The following is a 23,131-nucleotide window of genomic DNA, read 5'->3' on the forward strand; positions in this document are numbered from 1 at the left end:
AGAAGAAGACTCAGAGCGGTTATCTTGGCAAAGGGAGGTAGCACAAAGTATTGACTAAAAGGGTGCCGATAATTGTTGCACAACTATATTTAACCAAAATATATATTTTTTGATAAACCTGTGTTATGTTTGCAAGTGTTTGATATCCTCGAGAGAAGAGTATTTTTATGGATTTTTTTCAACAACAACAAAAAAAAAAAATCAAACAATGAATTTTTCACAGCCTTCTTTGCTAATATTTACCAAGGGTGCCAATATTAGTGGAGGGCACTGTATAACTATAACTAGTGAGCTATGTGTATTAATTGCCATGAGGGATAGCCTTATTTTAATACTTTAAGTGCTTTCTTATCTAAATTAAAATGATAAGAAATGTAAGTGCCAAAGTATATGTTACAATAAGGAATATAACAAATGCAGTATAAAAATGCAAAAGTAGCAAAAGATAAATTTTTCATTTTTCTCTGATCAATCCGTCTTAATCTGTTATCTGTTGTCATGGCAACTTGAGCTAATATGAACCTATACACCTAGACTCTTCATAAAAATCCTTCAGTCCTTCTCTATTATGTTATTCAGTCTATTCTGACCCGATCAAAGTTACTGCAGCTTCGTCTTGTGCAAAGACCTCAGCAGACATGGTGTCTGAACCTGAACAGTGTCTCATGACTTACTCATACAGCAGTATTTGCAGGGAAATGTTGGCACAATACAACTGTATCAAAATGATGGAAAAATAAGAAGTCGGACTTCTGGGTACACAACCCAGTGATGACACATTCACTACCAGTAAAGGTAGTTGATACATAACTGACAAACCGTAGCCTCTTTATAGCTCTTAATAGAATAATATGATGAGATTTACAGTAAACCTGAATACCATCATGCAAATATTAGGTTTGGTCTGAGATCCAGATTGTCTAAGTATCTAATTCGATTTGGACCTTGAGCACAGTAAGCTCTCTGAAGATGGTGAATTATTCATATTCTGAAGTTTCTCAAAATAAAAATTTGATTGAAGTCTTTAGACACTTAATGTAACATTTATGGAAGGAGTCTCCAGTGTCACCATTTGGTAACAGTAAGTTTAGTAAGGTTAAAGAGTGTGACGTGTTATAATCGCTGTGGTATAAAAGGAATAAGAGGTATAAACCACTGTGGGATGTGCTTCGACATGGATTTCCTATAACAGCACAGCCCGTCATGTGTTATTCCTTAAATATTCAACATTCTATTATTCATATATTAATAGGGTTGTCTTCTTATGGTTTCAGGTGAAAATTCTTCTAAATTATACGGAAATAATACTCTTTTTTTATTACTTGAGGGGCATGGCTTTTGACACATTTCAAATTACACAGCTCAAATTCAACAAAGGTGTCCCTCAAGAATACAGGCAGTGTCCAGTTTATTTTAGATTAATGATAATAATGTAAGTAAGGAATAATTGACGACAGGCCGACATATTAGAAAACAATGCACACCACTTGGTGGTAATAGGACGTGAAATTCAACAGTGCTGTTATATAATACATTATAATATAGTCGAATAAATCCTTTTAGACAGAAACAGATCTTGTCCTGTAGCAAAAAGATTACTGTTGCACGTGAGTTTTTACTTCGGGATTTTCTCTGCACGGTGTGCCGCTTACCTATCCGGAGCCATATTACCCGCTTTGGCTAGTTAGCGAGCTGTGCTAACCTGCTGTCTCGCATTATACATATATGTATTGTGTTGTACTTGTGTGTGCCGGTCCTAACCGTGGGTGTTGGTGACTTTTATTCAAAGCTTGTACACACTCCTCTCCATTCCTCGCGGTTCATCCGGGGGTAGGAGTATTTAATTTGATTACTTTTTACTGGCTCTCCTCGTGGTTGTATCCAGAGGCTCCCCATTTTAGCGGCTATGGCTTTCAGCACTATTTCCACGGCCTATCTTTTGAATTGTAAGCTCTGCCCTAACGAGCTTCTTCCTGACAATGGGCATGATCTCTTCCCATCATGCCTGGGTGTTCAGCTTCTGACGGAAGCACTTATGGACCCATGTCCGCATTGTAGCTTGCTCCCGATGTCTGAGAGACAGCTGCATTTGGCTGGACTGGACCACAACCGGGACTTTGGAAGCAAGTTTTGGTTTGAGGAAGAGAGCATAGAAACGCCATGCCTTAGCAGCTACTGACCTTCCCTCAGCTAAAAGAAGATCTAACTCTAGGGGAAATCATTTGGCAGGGCACCTGTTATCAAAGAAGGTGGCTGGCCTTTCTTCTTGAAACGTCTCTTGCAGGACCTCCAACCAACAGACTCAGTTCCTGCTTATACTATGGCTCCCATCGGGAACAGTTGCTCACACTCTTCTAGCAAGGTTACTAGTTCACCTTTCCCTCGTCACAGCCCCCACAATGACGCTATGTCTACATGTGCTTCTGACACACATTTTCAGGACCATCTCCTCACTGATGTCGCTGGACAAGCCAGTGGGGTCCACGTTAGCTGGTGGCTCTGGTGATGGCTCTCTCCACTCTTCGGGGATAGCCCAACCTCAGATGGATGACACATTAGATGTGCTTCAGATGGCAGTGGCCCGTCTTGGCCTGGACGAATGCCCTGCACACCGTTCAGTCCAGTGTGTTTTTTCGCAGGCCTTCCCCATAATGCTATGCCTGCATGTAAGGACTTTATTATGGAATTCTCGAGTGCCCTTAAAAGGGCCAGGGATGGCCAAGAGGCATTCCAAGACTGCTCGCACCTTAGCTTCCATGGCAGAAGCAGAGTCCATCAGGGTGCAGAATGTGCCAGAGGTTGAACAGCCGGTCGCTGCAGTAGGTGTATCACAGGATGAGGCACTGCGTTCAGTGTAACCACACAAATTCCTTTCTGAAGAAAGCAAATGAGTCCGTTGCCTACGTCGCTCGGGCCGAGAACACTACTGCCAATTGATTTTGGGGTCTGTAGAAGTGGACCCTTCTGTTCCACGATTTCTGCAGACAGCCTTGCTGGCCATGGGGCATGTGACTCGAAAACTGGCCAGTCTCACTGCAACACTCTTGACTGCTCGCAGGCAGGTTTGGCTTGCTTAAGCCAGCTTGACGGAGAATTATATAAAGACTTTGAGAGAGCTCCCCATCGTTTTAGGATATCTTTTTGGTCCAGATGTATCTGAGGTGTTGGAGAGGCACATAAAGTTGTCCGGGACCACTCAGCAGCTAACACAGGTGCAGCATGCTCTGAATTATAGGGTGCCAGCAGTACCTGCTCACTGTTGTTGCAGGTACGTTCTGTTCCATTGGGGATTGTTTCCTCTTGTTGGGACGTGGTAACAACCAATGCATCCCTCAAGGATTGGAGAGCAGTTTGGAACCACAGGGGTGTCAAGGGAGCGGTCTATGGAGCACATCAACCTGCTGGAGATGCATGCAGGTTTTCTGGCCCTGAGACACTTCTTCCCAGTGCTGACAGGCCATCAGATAACACTTCAACGGTTTTGAATCTGAAATCACCAAGGGGGCACGAGGTCAGACAGCTTGCTACGGCTCATTCACAATATCCTCACCTGGTCACTCCCGCAGTTTGCATTACTGAAGGCAGTTTATCTGCCAGGGATAGCCAATCAGGCTGCAGATGTTCTGTCCAGAAACTGGAGTGGAGGCTCTACCTGGATGTAGTTCAGGACATTTGGCAGTAATTCGGTCTGGCGGAAGTGGATCTATTCACTTTGGAGAACACAACACACTGCCCGTTGTGGTTTGCCCAGATGGAAAAGTCCGGTCCGCTGGGGCACGACACACTGTCACACAATTGGCCAGATTGTCTCCTGCATGCATTTCCTCGAATTCCTCTGCTGTAGGAGACATTTCATAGAATTGCTCAAGGCAGACACAGGCTGCTTCTGACTGCACCAGGGTGGCGGTCCAGACCATGGTTTCCCTTGCTCCTAACCCTGCTGAGGGACAGATGGAGGCAGCTTCCCCTCAGGAGAGATCTATTGTCTCAGCTGGACAGCTACATTTGGCACCTAAACCCAGCCCGCCTACAGTTATGGATCTGGTGTCTGGGGCCAACTCCCTCTGAGCAGACTGTGATCATTTGGTCACCCTGTTCTCAACATGAGGGCTGCTGCTATGCGAGCGCTTTATGCCAATCAATGGAAGACTTTTTGCACGTGGTGCGAGACTCATGGGTTTGACCCTGTACGATGTGCAGTCTCTGTGGTTTTGGGTTTCTTACAAGGTCTTCTGGACAGTGGTAGGGTAGGGTCTACCTTAAAGGTTTACGTGTCGGCTATCTCTTTGCACCATTCACCTGTGAACAGCTCATCTTTGGGCTCCCATAGCCTAATTTGCAGTTTCTTAAAGGGTGTGAGGCGCCTCAATCCGGCTCATGCTCTCCATTCTTCGGTGTGGAGTTTAAGTCTGGTTTTGGAGTCCCTTCGCCAAGGCAGCTTTTCTTCTGGCTGTGGTATCTTTGAAAAGGGTTGGTGAGCTCCACACTCTGTCAGTGAGTCAGTCCTGCATGAGATGGAAACCAGAGGGTACCGGTGTTGTCCTCTGGCCCAATCCAGCTTTCCTTCCTAAGGAGCTTCTATACCAGTCCATTAATCAGTCCATTGAACTGTGTTCCTTCCAGCTGAAGGGCCTTGAGCAGCGTTCTCTGCTCCTGTGCCCCGTACGGGCCCTGAAATACTACGTAGAGGCTACGGCACAGTTAAGACGGTCGGAATAGTTATTTGTCTGTTATGGAGGTGTTAAGAAGGGTGCCCCTCTGTCTAAACAGAGGCTTTCATGGTGGGTAGTTGAAGTTATTGGCTTAGCGTACACGCAGGCCCAACAAGCCATGCCTGGGTACGTCACTTGCCATTCCACCAGAGCGGTTTCATCTTCGTGGACGGCCTTCAGGGGTGTCTCTGTACTGTAGCGACATAATTCCCCCCCTGTACCTTCACAAGATTCTATAATGTCAACGTTGCTTTGTTCCAGGATGTGGGCTCGGCCGTGCTTCGCCAGTGACCTCTGATCATTTCTGGTGAGTTACTCCTCATGACTTTTCTGGTACGAGTCATCCACTACCGTAGCACCGTCTCTGGTGGTCAGGAGGAATAAAATAGAATGCTGGTAACAGATGTAACCGTGGTTCAGTGAATTCAAGATGACCGCCGGAGTTCCCGGTCACATGGAGTGTGTGAGCAGACGCTACAAGATGTAGTGCTGAGCTGCAGTGGCTTATATCACCACTCAGTTCACGTCACTACGTGACTTCGTTGGTATTAATTTTCTCGACCTATCTGGCTGGCACTGCGATCATCCACTACTGTAGCAACGTCTCTAGTGGCCATCCGGAATTCACAGAACCACGGTTACATCCGTAACCGGCGTTTTCTTGGTTCTTGACTATGGTGATGTCATTTATTAGTTGTGATGACTTTTTGTGGTTTATCATTCAGTATATGAAGGGAGCTCTTGAGTCTGTTCTTCATTATTTGCCTCCATTTATTTGTATGACTTTTATGTCCGAGTTTTAGTTCATTTTATGTCTCCACTTTCTGAACTTCAACACAACAATAAGTAAGCTTTCTCGAGATTTAAAAAGATCTCCAATATCCGCTGCTGCATGTTTCCACTACCACACTTCACAAACTTCAATTTCGACAAATAAAAACCATCTGTCAAAAATAAAGTGAGTGGATATAACTGTACAGTTTAAAATAGGTTCGTTATATCATAATACTGATGATCTAATCTTTAAATTCTGAATTACTGCCCAAACCATACACAGGACTAACCTCAAGATAGGCAATCACAATAATCATATGTCACATGACTTTGAAAGTGTTAATCTATAATTGTTGTCACCATAGCCTTAGTTATTTCTAAGATATACACTTTTTACCAGGGGGCACCCAGGACAAGATGCAAAAGATCAGCCTACAACGCATGTCTCTGTACTGGTGAGGAAACCAGAGTACCCGGAGGAAACCCCAGAAGCATGGAGAGAACATACACACACTGTGCATATAGGGCACAAGAATCAAACCCCCAACGCTGGAGGTGCAAGGCAATGAGCTGCTTCTAATATCAGTTTAAATTCAAATTATAAGCTCCCAAGCTTGCAGACCCAAGGAGCTTCTCAAATGGCTTACCTGATGACTGAACTACATTATAAACCAAAAACCCACCAAAAAACGCACAAAAAACACATGGACTTAGATAATTTTAAACCGTACTGAAAAACTTAAGATCACTAATGTTTCACTAGCTATAAGTATGTAAATTGCATTATTCTATAAAAAATTGTTAATGCCTTTGTAGGCTATTCAAGATATTTTTAAAACATCAAATCCATTGCTGGTTTCTGTCTTACAGTACTTGGATACTTACAGTTCAGCCCTTGCTGTATACACAGTAGATTACAACTTTTATCTTCTAGCTGATTTAAGTTAAACCAGCAGCCAGGCATAATAGTGTAATGTTAGAGAGCAGGTATTCATTTGAAAGGGCGTAGTTTTAGTTTAAGAAGTGGTGTGCTCGGTGTAGCTCAGTGTATCCTATATTCCGATTGCTTATTTCCCCAATTTCCCAAAGCCTGAAACTTATGTGAGTATGCATGCAAATGTGAGCGATATGGTTAGTTATGGTTGGTTATGGGACGTATATACACACACACACACACACACACACACACACACACACACACACACACACACATGTGCACACACACACGTATATATATATATATATATATATATATATATATATATATATATATATATATTTATTATATAGATACACACACACACACACACACACAGAGTACTACGCAAAAGTTTTAGGCACATGCAAAGAAATGCCGCAGAGCAAAGAAGTCTTCGGGATAATTAAATTAAATTAAAATAAAAAAAAATACAGTAAAGAGCAGTAAACAGTAGTAACATATACTTTTGCCAATATTTGGTGTGACAACATTTTTTAAAAAATAAAAATAGTAGTCTCAGGTTAAATTAGTGCAGTTTTATAAGGAAATTAACTGGTAAGTTTTACTGAGCACATTTCAGATCCAGCCTTAGTTCTTCTGGTGACTTTGACTGTCACACCTGCTTCTTATTTTTGCAGCAAAATCCAGCAGCCTTCATTGTGGTTTTTTGTCTGAAAAGGAGTCTTATGTAATATGCTGCTTTCTTGAATGACATACAAACATTTTTCTGTAACATTTAATTTTGTGTCAAAAAAACTAAGGTGTGGGAATCTAAAATGTTTTTGTATTGACTCGATAATGTAGCAGTCATAAAACAAAAATCTATAACATAGTTCGAACAAAAAAAAAAATAGGGTACCTAAAACTTTTGCAAAGTACTGTATATGAATATTATATACAAGACCATCCCATTTATTGTCCATTTATTGGCAATATCAATGTACTTGAGATTCATTTGCATCTGAAATAAATTGGATATATGTTTATTTATTGGAAAGTGGATATTCTTGTATAATGAACCCAGTTTTGTGTTATTTTAGGCCTCAAATTCTTTTGTTCATTTTACATTTCCTTTATGGATTCATTCGTCTCCCCTTTTGTAACTAAGTACAATGGTAAATTAGCCTTGACAAAACTTAAATCCCATCCATGATAAAATAACAAATCAAAAACAAAAAACAAATCTCCTTTACATCCAGTACTAATATTATATTGAAGGGATTACTCTTATTTTGTACTGCACTCAAATAAGGAAACATTAGTTAGTTTTGAAAATATGAAGGAGCACTTAAAAGATTTATTTAGTCTGCTTGGAAAAAAAAATCAAGCTGTCATTCATGTGTGTGAATCCTGCATATATCTTGAGTTACTGAATTGTGGTGGCTTAAGGCACCACAATCACACACACAAAAAAAAAATCATGGGAGATTTCCTTACTCCGCCACATTTTCTGGTTAAAGCTATTTGGACAAATCCACAGACCAAAAACACAATGAAACTTTTGGACAGCCGAGAAAAAGTGAGCCTTGGCAGAACACTGTAAAAATCCTAGACATTCTTTAGCTCAGCTCTTCAATTGCTTCACGTTAACTTATTGAAAACATAAAAGGAATTTGTAAAACAGTCTGAGAGGCTTGTGAAACATTCAGAATTCGGGTACACATCTTGAGAAGCATAAATGTCGATTAGAATAGTGTAATGACTGCCACTGGAGCGTTCTAAAGTGCACTGTGTGCGGATCTGATGACTCTTGGTTTCACGGAAAACCTTAAAGTGAGTATAATCTGTTTTCCTACCTAATAAGGGATTCCAGAATAAGGGGAGTCGGGCCTTTTTGGAATTCAAGCTCTTTATAATGCAGAGCCTTGGCATAGGCACGGCATTTAGCAGCTCTCTCGCCCAGTAGCACGATTCCATTATCGTCCCTCAGTGGAAGTGGACCCTGAAATGAAAGGGCAGAAAAACAGAAAATAAACAAAATAAATAAAGGACAGTGGAATGGTGTAAAGCAGAGCAGAATGAAACAGAATAGCGCAGTTAAAAACAATCTGGAATTTAAGCAATGATATGAATTATGTCTTGATATAGCTTGGTCGTATTAGAACATGTGAGAACATGAATATAAAGAAAAGGAAAATAATCTACATTACAAGTAGAGCAGGTGAGCTCTTTAGATGGTGATTATTCAAATGGTGTGCACTCTTTTACTATCAACTGAACTGTTTTACAGCTGGACTATTTGAAAGAGGAACCGGATAGGGAAATAAATTTTAGCATGGTACCCTTGAAGTCTTTTCAAAACGTATTCAAATCATGTGGCAGTTAATGCGGAAGGGAATAAAATTTCGGGTCGTTTTTTCAACTGAGCAGTTCAAAGCGCTCAATTTTTCCTCACATCAAATAGATTTCAATCATACGGGTTAACTCGTACAACACTTCATTACTAAAAACATTATTAAATAAAGAGAATTTGTTCCCACAAATAGTAATCTACTATACCATTTCACAACTATACCATTTCACAACTATACTCACAGGACAGTTTAATAGGAACACTTGTGCGCCTGCTCATTCATACAATTATCCAATCAGCCAATCCTGTGGCGGCAATATGATGCATCAAATCATGCAAATACAGCTTAAGAGTTTCATTTCATGTTCACATCAAACATCAGAATGGGGGATAATGTGATCTCAGTGATTTTAGCCTTGGCATTTGTTTATGCCAGATGGGCTGGTTTAAATATTTCAGAAATTGCTGCTCTCCTGGGATTTTCACACACAACAGTCTCTAGAGTTTACACAGGCTGGTGCCAAAAAAACAGAAAACATCCATTGAATAAAAGTTCTGCGGATGGCGGCTGTTCTGCGGATGAACACACTGGTTCAAGCTGATAGGAAGGCTACTGTAACTCAAACGATTACTCTTTACAACCATGGTGAGCAGAAAAGCATCTCAGAAAGGACAACACACCTTGTTGAATCATGAGGCGGATGAGTTACAACATCCGAAGACCACATTGGGTTCCACTCCGGTCAGCCCTAACATAACCCGAGACTCAACTAGACAGTTGAAGAATGTTTGTTCCTAGTTGTTACGTGTCCAGTGAGTATGTAATCTACCTCGTACAACATCAAGTCAGTTTAAAAAAGGCAGATTTAGTCAGTCCTTCTACCAGACCAGAGGTGGCTGGTTACCATATTATTTGAGGAAAAATATGTTGTATTGCCTCAAATAATAGTCTAACAGAAAACAGCACTTAAATAGTCAAAGAGTCTGCATCATTAAAGTCTTTGACATTATCGTGGACTTTGTCTGCGTCTCATTACTAAGAGTTTGATCTGGTCCTTATTCCCCAATTATGGTCCCTGCTTCTAATATGCTTTGGGTCTTGCACGAGACCACATTCTCATTACTGCATCCTTAAAATCATAATCATGTCCGTCTAGGAGGGCATTTTTATGTGCTTCTAATAAAGCACACACATTATTTAATAAAACTGGAATATTAGACGATAACAATTCATGTGAATAAATGTGTCTTGTTTGCATACAAATTTTAAATGTTCTTAGGGATGCTGATCAAGGTCAGGAGAAGTGTTCCAAATTAAAAGGCGTGATGCTTTACAGACCTTGTCGCTATGCTCCATGAATTCAGCCAGGTTGAGCAGAGTCTGTGTGACTTCAGCAATGTCCTGTGATGTCAGTGCTAGCTCAATGCTGCGGATAAGCTCATCTTGTTGATCCTCGCTTAGCTCAGACCAGCAGGACAGGAACGCGGCGTTAAAAAGATCTCTGCAAATGCAAGACACAGGAGAATTAGTCACTTGGGGCATTTCAGAAGGGCAGAACAGTACAGAAACAGTAAAAGGAAAGCGCCTCATTGCATTTAAAATATACGTAACTAGAAAGACTGACAACCCCAATTCCAAAATAGTTGGAACGCTGTGTAAAATGTAAATAAAAGCAGAATGCAATGATTTGCAAATCTCATATGTTATTCACAATAGAACATAGAAAACATATCAAATGTTTAAACTGAGGAAATGTACCATTTTTAAGAAAAAAATAGGGTAATTTTGAATTTGATGGCCACAACACGTCTCAAAAAAGTTGGGACAGGGGCAACAACAGGCTGTAAAAGTAAGTGTTACTAAAAAGAAACATGCAGATTCTTTTTAGTAACACTTACTTTTCCAGCTTTTTGTTGCCCCTGTCCCAGTTCTTTTTTTTTTGATGTGTTGCGGCCATCCAATTCAAAATTACCTTTTTTTTTCATTTAAATAGTGCATTTACTCAGTTTAAACATTTAATATGGTTTTTATGTTCTATTGTGAATAACATATGGGTGTATGACATTTGCAAATCATTGCATTCTACTCTTATTTACATTTTACACAGTGTCCCAACTATTTTGGAATTGGGGTTGTAGCATAAACTACAGATGGGCTAGAGAAGTGCCTCTTTAGGTGAAAAAGTGCCGTTTTTCGGTGGCATTTATGATGTTAACTATACACTTGTCTAACGCTAACTTATTCAAACATACAGCGACAGATTTTAGCTCACATTAACAAAGACTAATTATTCTGCAATTACCTTGATGAAAATTGACAGTGCCACATCTTTCAGGCCATAAAGTTATTGGGGAAAATTGTCAAACAGAAAAATAAGGCCTGTGGAATTCACCTGGCAAGTGGAATGTAGGTCTGGGCAAGGGACCAACAGGAGCGCAGGGCAGGAGAGGGCGACTCTTTCAGCAAGACTACACTGAGGCGCCGTAACCATTCCAGCCAGTCATCTTTAGACACCTTCCTGGCAGCACCCCATGCCTACAGAGCACACAAAACACAACAGTAAGCACTCAGAAACACAATCTGAAAGCAAGGTCAACTTAGAAAGTATCTCAGATTATGGTTTCTAGGATATGATTTGTTTCCCAAACTTTTGGTTCCCAAAGTGGGGCCCAGGGACCCCCAGGGGTCCATGAACCATAGCTAGGGGATCTTGATTTTTGTTTAAGTTATTATAGTTCTTATTGAGTTCTTATAGCTTGACTCGTCACCTGAATCGGATGTGTTTAATCCAAACCTCAACAACTCAAAAACAAGTAGGTCTATAAATAATGTCTACTGGAATCTAATAGATTGTCTTGGTGGAACACTCTATAGTTCCTGTAAATGACCAAAATATTATTGTTCATGTTTAACCGATGAGACTAACATTTAAAGTGTTGGATTACGTTCATTAAAAATCAGGGCTGAAGGAGTCCATGGAATTTATTTTACAGCCAAAGGCTCTCTGGTGGCAAAAAGGTTTGAGATTTAAGGGATTTCAAAATTTTCACAACAGAAAATTGAACCCGTGTCTGCAAATATGGAAAACGTTTCAGGAGTTTGAGCAAAAGAAGGTGGCACAGGCGACGACCCAAACAGATCTGTTTCTTTTCACATTAAGAGCAAGCAGGTTTTTGGTTGACAAAGACAATGGAAAGACCTGCTCATTCTTGAAGCGACAGCTGTGAATCACAGTAATGCACTAGCCAACAACAGAAACAGTTGAGTGTGCTTTTTGGCAGGATCACTGATGTCGCTTTACTGCTCTTATGCCTCGTCACCCTTTTCCAGTAAGCTATAACACCATGGCTTATAAAAGTCTCACTGTAATATTCATACTCTGTCAAAATAGTGAAAGTACATGACTGACCATAATTTATGATAGACAGACGAGTGCAGTTGAGGAACAAAAAAAAGTAGTTACTAGTTCAACGCTTTGATACAGGTTTCGTTTAAAGGTTATCTGCTATTCCTGGGGAAAGTTTTCCTTTGTTTTTTGTTTTTATTTTTTGGAGAACTGCAACTGTTGCAGAGCTACACAGTGTTGCGTGCATTTCATCGTTCAATCCAGAACAAACAAATGAAGATACTAGAGATAAGCTTACAAAGAACAGCAGCTTTAAGCTCTTAATAGGACAGGTTAAATTACCGGAGACTTTGCCAAAGTGTTTATGCTTTGTATGAGAACACTCCTTGAACATCCATTAACGCTACCAGATAAATAAGAGGGTGTGCTTCAGGGCAGGAGCGAGAACATCAAGAAATACTTAGTACGGAACCAGACGTTCTTAAATACTACAAGTCTTCCATAGTGCTGAAATCTGTCAGATGTACTGAACCTCCTGATGCTTTTTTTTTAAAATTCCTTTCGCATTTGTATACTTAATGTGTTCAAGTTAATGTGTAAGCACTCGCAAGGACAAATTTGTCATTATCTTTTACACATGCTTTATAATTTTTTTCATGCTGACCTTCTGAAGTGCAGTTGTGCTGACGTGGAGCTTCTTCATCGGACCGGACTCTACCGGACCACCCTCCAGCGTGTCACTTTGGCTACTACGTGATTGGCGGTGCTGGAAAATCTGAGAGTCTTCTTCCTCATCAGCCAGAGTGTAACCCTGGGTAACAAGACACAATCAAGAAGTAAGCAAAATTAAATATTTTCTGCATGGACATCTAGTGCACTGCCCTAATCAAAGAAGCCCTCAATGTTGCACTAGGAAACATCCTGGACTTAAAAACAACAGTCTGTTCTACTTTGAGCACATCATTCTCTTAATGAAATCAACACCCTTCATAGACATCGATGGACCCGGGAATGATATGGAGTCATGGTGAAACGTACTAGGTGGACAGGGAAGGAGCACTGACCTTAACGATGCGGCAGATGAGTACATCATATCGTTGGTGGTTGATTCGGTGCTTTAACATCACTTTGTTCACCATAGGAATAAAGATAAGGTACTGTGTTTAAAAAAAAAAAAAGAAGAGGAGAAGGAAGTTTTTAAGAGTGTTACAGCTGCCATGAAGTTTATTTGATGCACGTGAAGTTTATTTGATGCACACAGTTCTCAAAAGACAATTCCACTCCCATCTACAAAAATGACAAGCTACTGCCTGCCTTCACGATCAAAAGGTGCACATGCTGGCCACATGCTGCCCTGGTGGGCTTTGGGGAGTTAGGGAGGGGTGATAAAAAGGAAAATGACATCATCCCAGACTTATTAGCAGCCACGCTGTGAACTCAAAAAGAACAGGAAGCGTCATCAGCAGGCTACTTGTGAAAGCTCAAAGATTTATGGCAAGCACAAACTGATCTTGTCATTAAAGAAATCCTCATTAAGTGTTTCCAGTGGACAGCAGAGCACTGGAAACATTGGCATAGGGGTTTCAATATTCAGGGGTTGTTAACTAGAAGCATGCACCGGCATTAGGCTTTTGCAAGCACCTTTTTACCAAGCTGGAAGACCAAAGAGGACAAGGTGTCCATAGCTGTGCTTCGCAACTCAGGCGTTCCATCCAAAGTGCGCACGATGGGGTGGATGATTCTGGAAGCGTAGTCGGTGAAGTCTAGGGACTCGGTCAAACGATCTAAGGTTTCCAAAGCAACCCTGCAGTCAAAACAGAGTAAAAGCTTTAAACTGGAAATCCATTTAAAGCTTACCAATAACACTGGGAACACTGGAACATTTGTTTTTTTTGAAACTTATGGGATGAAATCACAACACTTAAATTAAGCAGTCAATCAATGAATGTTAGGGAAACATAGTAAATTTATGTCTAATAATTAATTAGCTACTTGGTTTCTCCAGTTTATAGGTATAAGATATAAAAAAATGATTCACAATTCAATAGCAAATATGCATATAATCCTGTGCTTGAAAAGGTTTCATATACTTTTGACAAAAATAACACACAAAAAAACATTCGCAAGTGCTTTCCTCTTTGGCACGAAGTGACTGCAAGGGTGATGAGGCCATATCGAACCCGACCCAAAACGACAGGCCAAACCGCTCTGGTGTTTCAATCAAAGAGTTTCAATAATATGATCCCTCCCAGACACAGGAGACCACAGTTACCCGATTCACATCCATTCTCAACGCCATGGCTCAGCCAGTTTCAAGAGGCGGAACTGTCTACTTATTATAACTCCCCGAGAATAAGAATTAACTGTCAAGACCGTCCACTAACCCACTTTTACTGATGGGGTGAACATATCCTCTGTGTAGATTTTGATCTGTATTGGTTGGCACTGAGCTAAAATATCTGGGGAGGCAGGAGACACACTATAGACTATCAAGGAATGCCATTGAACTTTGCTTCAGATTCAAAAGCGATGTTCTATGGTATGGTATTTTAGACATTAAATATATTACGAATAAAACATTACAGGATGTGCTGTTGGAGGAACATAATTATGAGGAACATGATTATGGTGGTGTGCTGCAGCTCCACGTGAAACAGAGGTAATCTTAGCACCCTGAATTTGATTATTTTCCTATAAAATCATGTCCTGAGGTGTTTTTTTTTATTTCCTCTTATATCACAGCAATTGGACAACAATTTTAAAAAATTTAATTTGTTAATGACTGATGCATCATATTTTAACCAGTTATATTTAATGATGTGGGATGTTATAAACAGTCATTCTCTCATCAGCCTTTTTTTTCTCTCTCTCACAGTTTGGCATGTTAGTGAGAAGTCCTCTCCCATGGCAGAAAACTTACAGAGCCTTATAAAGCACTGACACCTGAGACTCCTTCCATAAATGCTCAATAAACACCTCCTTATCACATCAATTATATTTTTCATTTTTAAAGGACACCTTTTTTTTTTTTTTAAATTCTGCTCATTAGTAGGCTTAGATATATTTATGCATTATTTTTTATGGATGCACAAAAAATTAAAAGCACTGATAATTAAAAGAAAAAACCTCACTTTCACTACACCTTAAAGTTTCTGTTCCTCACTGCCTTAAGGCATATTGTTTTACTTATGTACAGTTTTAATCTGACATTACAAATCTTACTTGTGCTGTTTATCACCGTGTCTACGTTGCGAGTGAGGTTATTTATAACCTCATTACAAATAGATCGCTCCCGTTATAATAAACGACAGAAGTTACACTGCACTTTAAACTGAACCTCTTAAGCCAGAGGTTCTCAACCTTTTGCAACTAAAATCCATAGTAAATATATACACACACATATATATACACACGCATATTTTTATAAATATATTTATATATATATATATATATATATATATATATATATATATATATATATATATATACACATACACACACACACACACACACATACATATATATATATATATATATATATATATATATATATATATATATATATATATATATATATATATAATCTTTAATCTGTTTTTGATATACATACATTTTTTTGGTTTGCTTTTGTGTTTTTGTACTTTTTTAATTACTTTTCATAAAGTATGATTTTTTTTTTTAAAATAACTTTTATAAAAAGTATATAAGGGACAGGTATGGAACATGAAGGATCAAAAATGTTTCTGAACAATATATCTAATTTGAACAAGAGAACTAGGCTGTAATAACATGGACTTTTTTTTTTTACATGTAAAACATGTTGCGTTCCATTCCTCTTACGTTCTAAAAACATTCGCATAATAATGATGTAAATTGGGACGGAGGGTGCGTCTGATTATCCGTGACATTGTTAAATCTCCAACTCTCAGACACTCACTGCAAACGCAGAGAGAGGTATGAGTGCAGCGGGAGAGCAAGACCTCATGTCGGCAGGACAATACATTTGGAAAAAGTTTTGGAAAGTTGCTAAGGTTTGTCCAAAAAGTCGCTAGGTGCTTTTTTTTCTTAAAAAAGAGTCATTAAAGGGGTCTGAAAAGTCACTAAGTTGGCAACACTGGTCTGCACTGACAGCTAGATAAAAGGAAGGCTAAACTCCGCCTCTCCCCAGCAAAAAGAAAATGTAGAGGGAATGCAGAGTTTTTCATTTATGCACATTCTATTTGAAAAGCAATAAAATACACCAAGTACACAAATGATGCCCTGTCTGATTTTTTCATAAAAAAATACACTGTTGCGCTTCGTGCTAAACAATCTCCGCTTTGCAAAGTTTGCAGGTTAGTCTTCTCAATAGCATTTAATATAAAATACTCACCTGCCTTAGAGGACTAGGAGGCCACACACTTTTTTCCGCGGTCAATAAACAGTAAACTGAAAAAATTCATTTTCGTTGACTCTGGGTATTCTGCTAAAGCTAGCGGCGTCGTAGTACGTGTGTTTGACATCATGACTAGGAAGTGGCTTATACTTCTGGTTAGTAAAACATGCCATTTGAGACGATACCACCCTTCTAAAATTCATACACTAGACGGAAGAGAACATAGTGTAAGTGTATAGTACATTTTGGACACAACTTTGGGATGTACTTTTGAAACAGAAGTTAAGGACTGAGTAAATGCCCCGTGCAGACCGACTAATCAATAATGGGATTCGTTGACAACGATTTTCATAACTGATTATTACTGATTATTTGTTGCAGCTCTATTATGTACAGCCTCTGCCATAAAAGTCCCTGAAATTGAGTTGTTATAGAAATAATAACGGATTAGAACAACAGCATTAATATAAACTGCCTGAACTATTGTCAGGCCTGTTGTTAAAGAAATTAATCTATACTTTCCGATCAATCCAACTCGAGAATTCAACAGAGGTGTGGTATAATATAGAATATTGTGTGCTACATATATATTCTAAAACTCATATTGTGGCAAGGAGAGTAAAATACTGCCACACAAATATACAATGCTGGAAAGATGAACATGTTGGTGATTATACTGACTTGCGGACTTGCAGCGGGACATCAGGGGCATCAAACAGTTTGACTATAGGAGGCAGCAGCAGGTGGAGGTAATCATCCAGGTTGGCACCAAACAGCTGTATGGCCATGAGCAGCTGAAAAGCAGAAAAAAAACATGAATGGGGTGCTGGACAAAAAGGATTTGCGCTTTGTGTGAACATCTGGCATTAAAGGAATAAATCAGTAAAGAATCAAGTTTACACAATTTTGTTCTATAAACACAAGCCCAAATTTTCAAAAACTTCTTTTTTTTTTAAAGAAATGCATTTTAAGTAAACATGCAGGAATAGTCCATAACCAAGTCACAAGTGGAAACCATTGGAATAGTCTGCTCAGGGGACAGAATGATGGCAAATTGCATTAAGGGAAAAAGTGACTCTTTTTTTCAAAATGGCCGCCCTATAGTGGTTTCTGGAAAGCCATCCCACTAAACGTGTGCTGTTTTAGATGTTCGTCCAATAAGATCAGAGAACACAGAAAGGTCACAGGCCACAACCTTAGCTGTATTTTTTTCCTGCACATCAACTTGTGGGTAGCTTCAAGAGTATTTCAAGGAGGCCCAGACATTCCCTGTGATGCAGAAGCCTTTGCCAGACCACCGTCCTGTCCAGACATGAAGCTCTGCCACTGTACACACTCTATTGTATTAAGTGTCATGTCAGGGGACATTCTGTATACATGTGAGGTTATATAATTGTAGACGCTGGGTTTGTTGAATTGGCCCGCAGTCTTGCGTGTCTGTGTCTCATGTGTGGCTGATATTCTATCTGAGCGGTGGTGGGGTGTAGATCTTCTCTAGACGCCTGCTGATTAAGGAGCACTGGGAGCCTGTGATATTCTCCTCTCTGCTTTGAAGTCTTTTTTCTGCAAGCCACACTGTTTTTCCCACTTTGCTCTTCTGGCCTGATATCCCAACATCTTAAAGCTGTGATTGCTTTTTAAACAGGTTAACATTGGTAAAAAATAAGCAGGGTTGGTATCTGAATCTGCATCTCAAGAATTTCTTCCTTGGGAAAAGCTTGCATAAGCCTTACCCCTTCCAATCACAAGACAAGATTGATGTCGCTTGTCCCGTCCACATTCAGATGAGTGGCACGGAGTCCACTTGTCCTCAGCAAGCTATTTGCACTGATCACCTTTATTCTACTGAAACATTTCTATCCTGATGGGAGTGGTCTCATTCAGGCTGACCTCGCCCCTATCCACAGAGCACGGGGATTCACTGAATCACTTGATGAGGTTGAAAATGATGTAATCCATATGCTACGTGTTAGACAGCGCTCTCGACCACCATCATCAAAACACCAACTGAGGGAATATCTTTTGGAAGAACAGAGTTCATCCCTCCAGAACAGTTCCAGAGATTTGTAGAACTGATGCCAAGGAGCTCTGAGGCTGTTCTGGAGGTTTGTGGTTGTCCAACACCTCAATAAGACACTTCATGTTGATTTTTTTCCTTTGTCACCCATCTGCACCTTTTATGAAAACTACTTGTTACTTCAGCCGTCTAGGGAATGAAAGTTAAACTAGCAAATCAGTAAATTGGGAATGAACATGACCGACGTGTCAAACTTGCGCATATCCATGCCAGTTGGTATCACTTGGAACCTGCTGTAGGTGTAATTTGTAAACATCTATATAAACATCTGTAAAGTTTATATGAGTTATAATATTACTTTCATTCATTTCTAGCTAGCTAGCTGCCACCTCCTTCTTCAGCTTCAGCACTTTGGAATGAAATGATAGACACTGCTAATGTTGACCTGATTTTAGAGAAGTCTGCTGATACTCATACTTATGAGGAGAGACTGAAAATTAAACAAGAGCAAAAAACAACGCCCAAGATCTTAACTCAAAAGTCAGGGAGGGAAAAAAAAGCTCCTTTAACAGTCTTGGTACAGTAGAATCGATTAGCTGACTTCGGCCAACTTTTATTGATACATGTTTTTAATATTTGATATCGATGGCTGAATTTAGTCTTATATATATATATATACACTCTTATATATAGAGTATATATATATCTTATATATATATACACACACACTCTAAAGCAGTGGTCTGGTTTTCTGAACACTAACCGATTTCATCTCTGGACAGTAAGGCTTTCACTGGACTATAACCAAGAAGAAAATAATTTAATACAGGATATTTGTGTCTGCTGTATTGGACGAGTTTTAAAAATCTAGTGGCATCCATGACATAAGCTCGCCAGCCACCCTTGAACAAGCACACAATCTCCCCGAGGTTTCACATGTGGGAGTCGGAGCACTAAAAATCGCATCAATTGAGTAAACTTATTCCAGATTTCCATTATACATGACTCATCTGTCTGTCCTTAATGGCCATAGTGAATGCGCGTCAGGATGGAAGGAACGCTGGTCTGGAAATACAAGAAGATATATAAAAGTAAAATATGCTTGTTACATTGTTTGAGGTAAAAGGGCTAGAAATATTTACATAGAAACATTAGAAAAAGAACAAGGACACGTGTTCTTGGTACTGAGGTTACAGTATTTAAAAAATCCACATTATCAGAATGGAATATCTAAATATGGAAATAATGCAGCAGAAATAACAAAACAAAAGGAAAATAAAATGAAAAGTTTATTGAGTTTGGCTAGAGAATATGATTGCAGGGGACACAGTGCGCTGAGGTCATCTGGTTTTAGGTGAGTGTAGTGTTTATGTCATTTACAGTGTCCAGATGTATTCAACATTGATGCTCCCGACTCTACAATTAGGAATGCACATGCTTTTTCTACCATTATTCAAATTTATGAGACAAAATCTCTCAAGATTTTGAGAGATTCTTTAGCAAAATACCTACCTGTACAATACCCATTAAGCGAGCTACATAAACAGCTAGCTACATAACCAAGAGTAAACGTCTAGGTTTCAACCTTACAAAAACTTCTAGGTTTCTTCCTTACAGCAAGTTAGTCTTGCAAGCCAGACTTCTAGCTTTTTCTTATAGTACCACAAGTCAGCTACTTTCCACTGGAAACCAGCAGATGAATATATTTGGAAGTCCATACAGACAGTCAGATTGCAGATAGTGGACAGAAAAGTGCACTAAAAGATATCAGACACTCTGTGGAATGTGGGAGGAGCATCTGAGGCTAACTGTGTGTTCAAGTCCTCCTGGGAAGTTCGTATTTACGAGTTGGGAAGCCGTAATTATGACGCCAGGTGACTTCAAGTCACTTTGGTCGGCGCAAGATGGCAGTGTACCTTCTCTTACGCCACTGCAAACTTTATCATTACATATTATATCGTGATTGTACAATGCTATCGTATTTTGTGTAGGCAATTATCTTGTTTTATTGTAGATAAAAAAAAGCCTGACAATAACTTGCTGCATATATCAAAAATATAATAACTGAAATCAGATTCTGAGACGAGTAAACATTCAATTTCAACAAATTTACTGTCAACTACAGGCTTTGCATCCATTGATTTCACCGTGTTTTCTTACTGACACGCCCCCAACTCACCCCCATGTATTCTTACTGACACACCCTAACTCCTTAGTTTCCCACTTGTAATTACGACTTTGTGGTGGTATTCATAAGACCAACAGCAAGTTAGCGAATACTACCCACATTGTAAAGCAAGAGTGGCAATGAGGAGGTTTTTAGACCGATATGAACTTAAACACAACTCTGTTGATCAACACATTTCAGAAAGCAATATACGGAGGTGGTTAGAGAATATGCATATCCATCTATGACTGCGATAAACGCTGATGAAACTTGTATTTTCAGGTTTCATTTTCCATTTGGAGTAATATTTAAATACAAAATGAGTCCACACATCAGCACTAACTTGAGAAATCCAAGCATTTATCTTGAGGACTGCTGTGTCAAGGTAATAGTTTCACCATGAAGGCCTGAGGCTGCAGGGCTCAGGTGGTACTTCAGTCGTAAATGACGACCAGGAGCAAGTTGTCCAGCCATGACATAACCATGACCAATATAATGGATATAAAATGTCTGCACATTCCTGTTAAAATGGCAGGTTTTTGTAAAAGAATGACATGAAAATAAATCATGTCAGATTTTCCCACCTTCAGTGTAAAACTGCAAAGTAAATTCCTTTTTATTTTCAGTTCACTAGCAGACACCTGAATGATTTACACTAAAATCTGGTATTTGTAGCTATTCATGATTCCCTCCACCTTGATAAAAGCCCCAGTTCCTGCTGAAGAAAACCCTAAAGTTTAACTGTGGGCATAGTGCTCTTTTTATGTGATGTGCAATATTTGGTGCCTTTTGGAATTACTGAATTATTATATGCTTTGGAATTTTTGTTAGAAAGGCTTCCGTCTAGCCACCCTAACCCAAAGCCCAGACATGAAAAATATAAGGGAATGTGAGGAATTTGGAAGGACATCCAGTTCTGAGTGATGTCACTGCCGTACCTGATTTTCTTCACTCGTTGATGACGGCCTTCACGGTGTTCAGTGGTACATCTAATGTTTCAGAAATTCTTTAACAACCTTCTAGTGATTGATATCTTTTGACAAGTGCGATACCGTACATGCTTTGTAAGCTCTTTGCGGCCCATGGTTTCAGCGATCATATGAAACCAAGAAGGGGTCAAGAAGATCCTACAAAAACAGCTGCTCTTTATTTGGCATTAATCAGAAAAATTTCATTGATGACAGCTGTATGATAATTACTTCTGATAAACACAGCCACATCCCCGATTATAAGGTGTGAACATTTATGCAAATTATTGTAACTTCTTTAATTTTCCCTAAAATGTTTCTGGATGTTTTTCCACTTAATTTTCATACGTTGTAATTTCACATTTAAGGTGGGAAAGGATCTGTCTTGATTTATCGTACTTTTTTTTTTGCCTCACAAAAACATGACATTATAACAGGGGTGTGTAGACTTTTTATATTCATTGTATTTGCTTTCTTATGCTTGTGTATATGTCTGTGCACATCTTTACCTTCATGGTAACACTCCGCCCGGTGCTGCTGTCATGCATGAAGACCCGTAGCATGTGTGGGATAAGCTGGGGTAAGTACAGCTTGAACTCTCCTCCCAGAGCCACGACTATCTGCTCGATGAGCAGGATGATGGTGTTCTGCATTGGGTTGTTGGGGGTCCAATATTCCTGCAGGTACAACAATAGATGAGGGAAAAGAACAATGTGTGCACACTTTTGCAAAGCAGCACAGCTATCAGAGATGAAATACTTGGTCTAGTTATCTTTAATGGGTAATCAAATGGCTTCCAATTATATTTAGAAAACATTTGTTTGTGTAGAGAATGTATGTGTATGAAAATGTCAATCAGCTCATGTTTAGGGCTGAAGAGTATTTTTTAAATGTATTAGGGTTCAGTTACATAAGCAGTGTTTAGTCTCTTCTAATCAAATTTGTGGGTTTTTTCCCCCTTTGGTGCAATTCGTCAAACACACTCAGATATCAAAAACAATCCAATCAGATATACCGGTCTGCTCTTCCAAGCAAACTCTAGTGCGGTTTGACTACAGTGAGAAAGTGATTGAACCCAACTGAAGGAAGTGACTCAAGCATGCTGTGTATTTTAGGTTGGGGGAATATATATATTTTTTATAGATATGGTTTGCTAAAATGGTTTGCAAGGCACTAAAATTGGGCACCACAGACAGAACAGTAGCACTGTGGAAATGTGATATGTTCTGGCTATTTGGACCAATGAACAAAATGAGAAAATAAACACAGGAAATGATACACAAAATGTTCTGAACTACTTATTTATTACTTACTCATTCAATTAGCATGGTGTCCAAGTTCGCAGTGCTTGGGTGACTTTCGTGATTTCTATCAACACTTGACAAAAGTAGGTTTAACTTTTTTCATTGGCAAATTTCTGACCAATGAATAGAAGGGTTTTATGACTACACTTTCAATCCTACATCTCCTTAGCCCTACTTTCATACCTGATACAACTT

The 23,131-nt window shown here is 39.4% G+C and overlaps 1 protein-coding gene across 2 annotated transcripts in view; it reads right to left on the minus strand.

Annotated features, from left to right (window-relative positions):
* mtor (mechanistic target of rapamycin kinase) overlaps nt 1-23,131 on the minus strand; it is a 110,627-nt gene that overhangs the window by 57,804 nt on the left and 29,692 nt on the right. For both annotated transcript variants that reach the window (XM_053624562.1, XM_053624560.1), the window contains 8 exons: nt 22,142-22,309; nt 17,162-17,274; nt 13,747-13,909; nt 13,170-13,262; nt 12,770-12,916; nt 11,152-11,294; nt 10,098-10,260; nt 8,262-8,407 (listed from right to left, as the gene is read on the minus strand). In XM_053624562.1, the coding sequence (XP_053480537.1) occupies nt 8,262-8,407; nt 10,098-10,260; nt 11,152-11,294; nt 12,770-12,916; nt 13,170-13,262; nt 13,747-13,909; nt 17,162-17,274; nt 22,142-22,309 (1,136 nt within the window). The remainder of the gene's footprint in view (nt 1-8,261; nt 8,408-10,097; nt 10,261-11,151; nt 11,295-12,769; nt 12,917-13,169; nt 13,263-13,746; nt 13,910-17,161; nt 17,275-22,141; nt 22,310-23,131) is intronic.

Source organism: Ictalurus furcatus, chromosome 5 (assembly GCF_023375685.1).
Source record: "Ictalurus furcatus strain D&B chromosome 5, Billie_1.0, whole genome shotgun sequence".
NCBI lineage: Eukaryota > Metazoa > Chordata > Actinopteri > Siluriformes > Ictaluridae > Ictalurus > Ictalurus furcatus.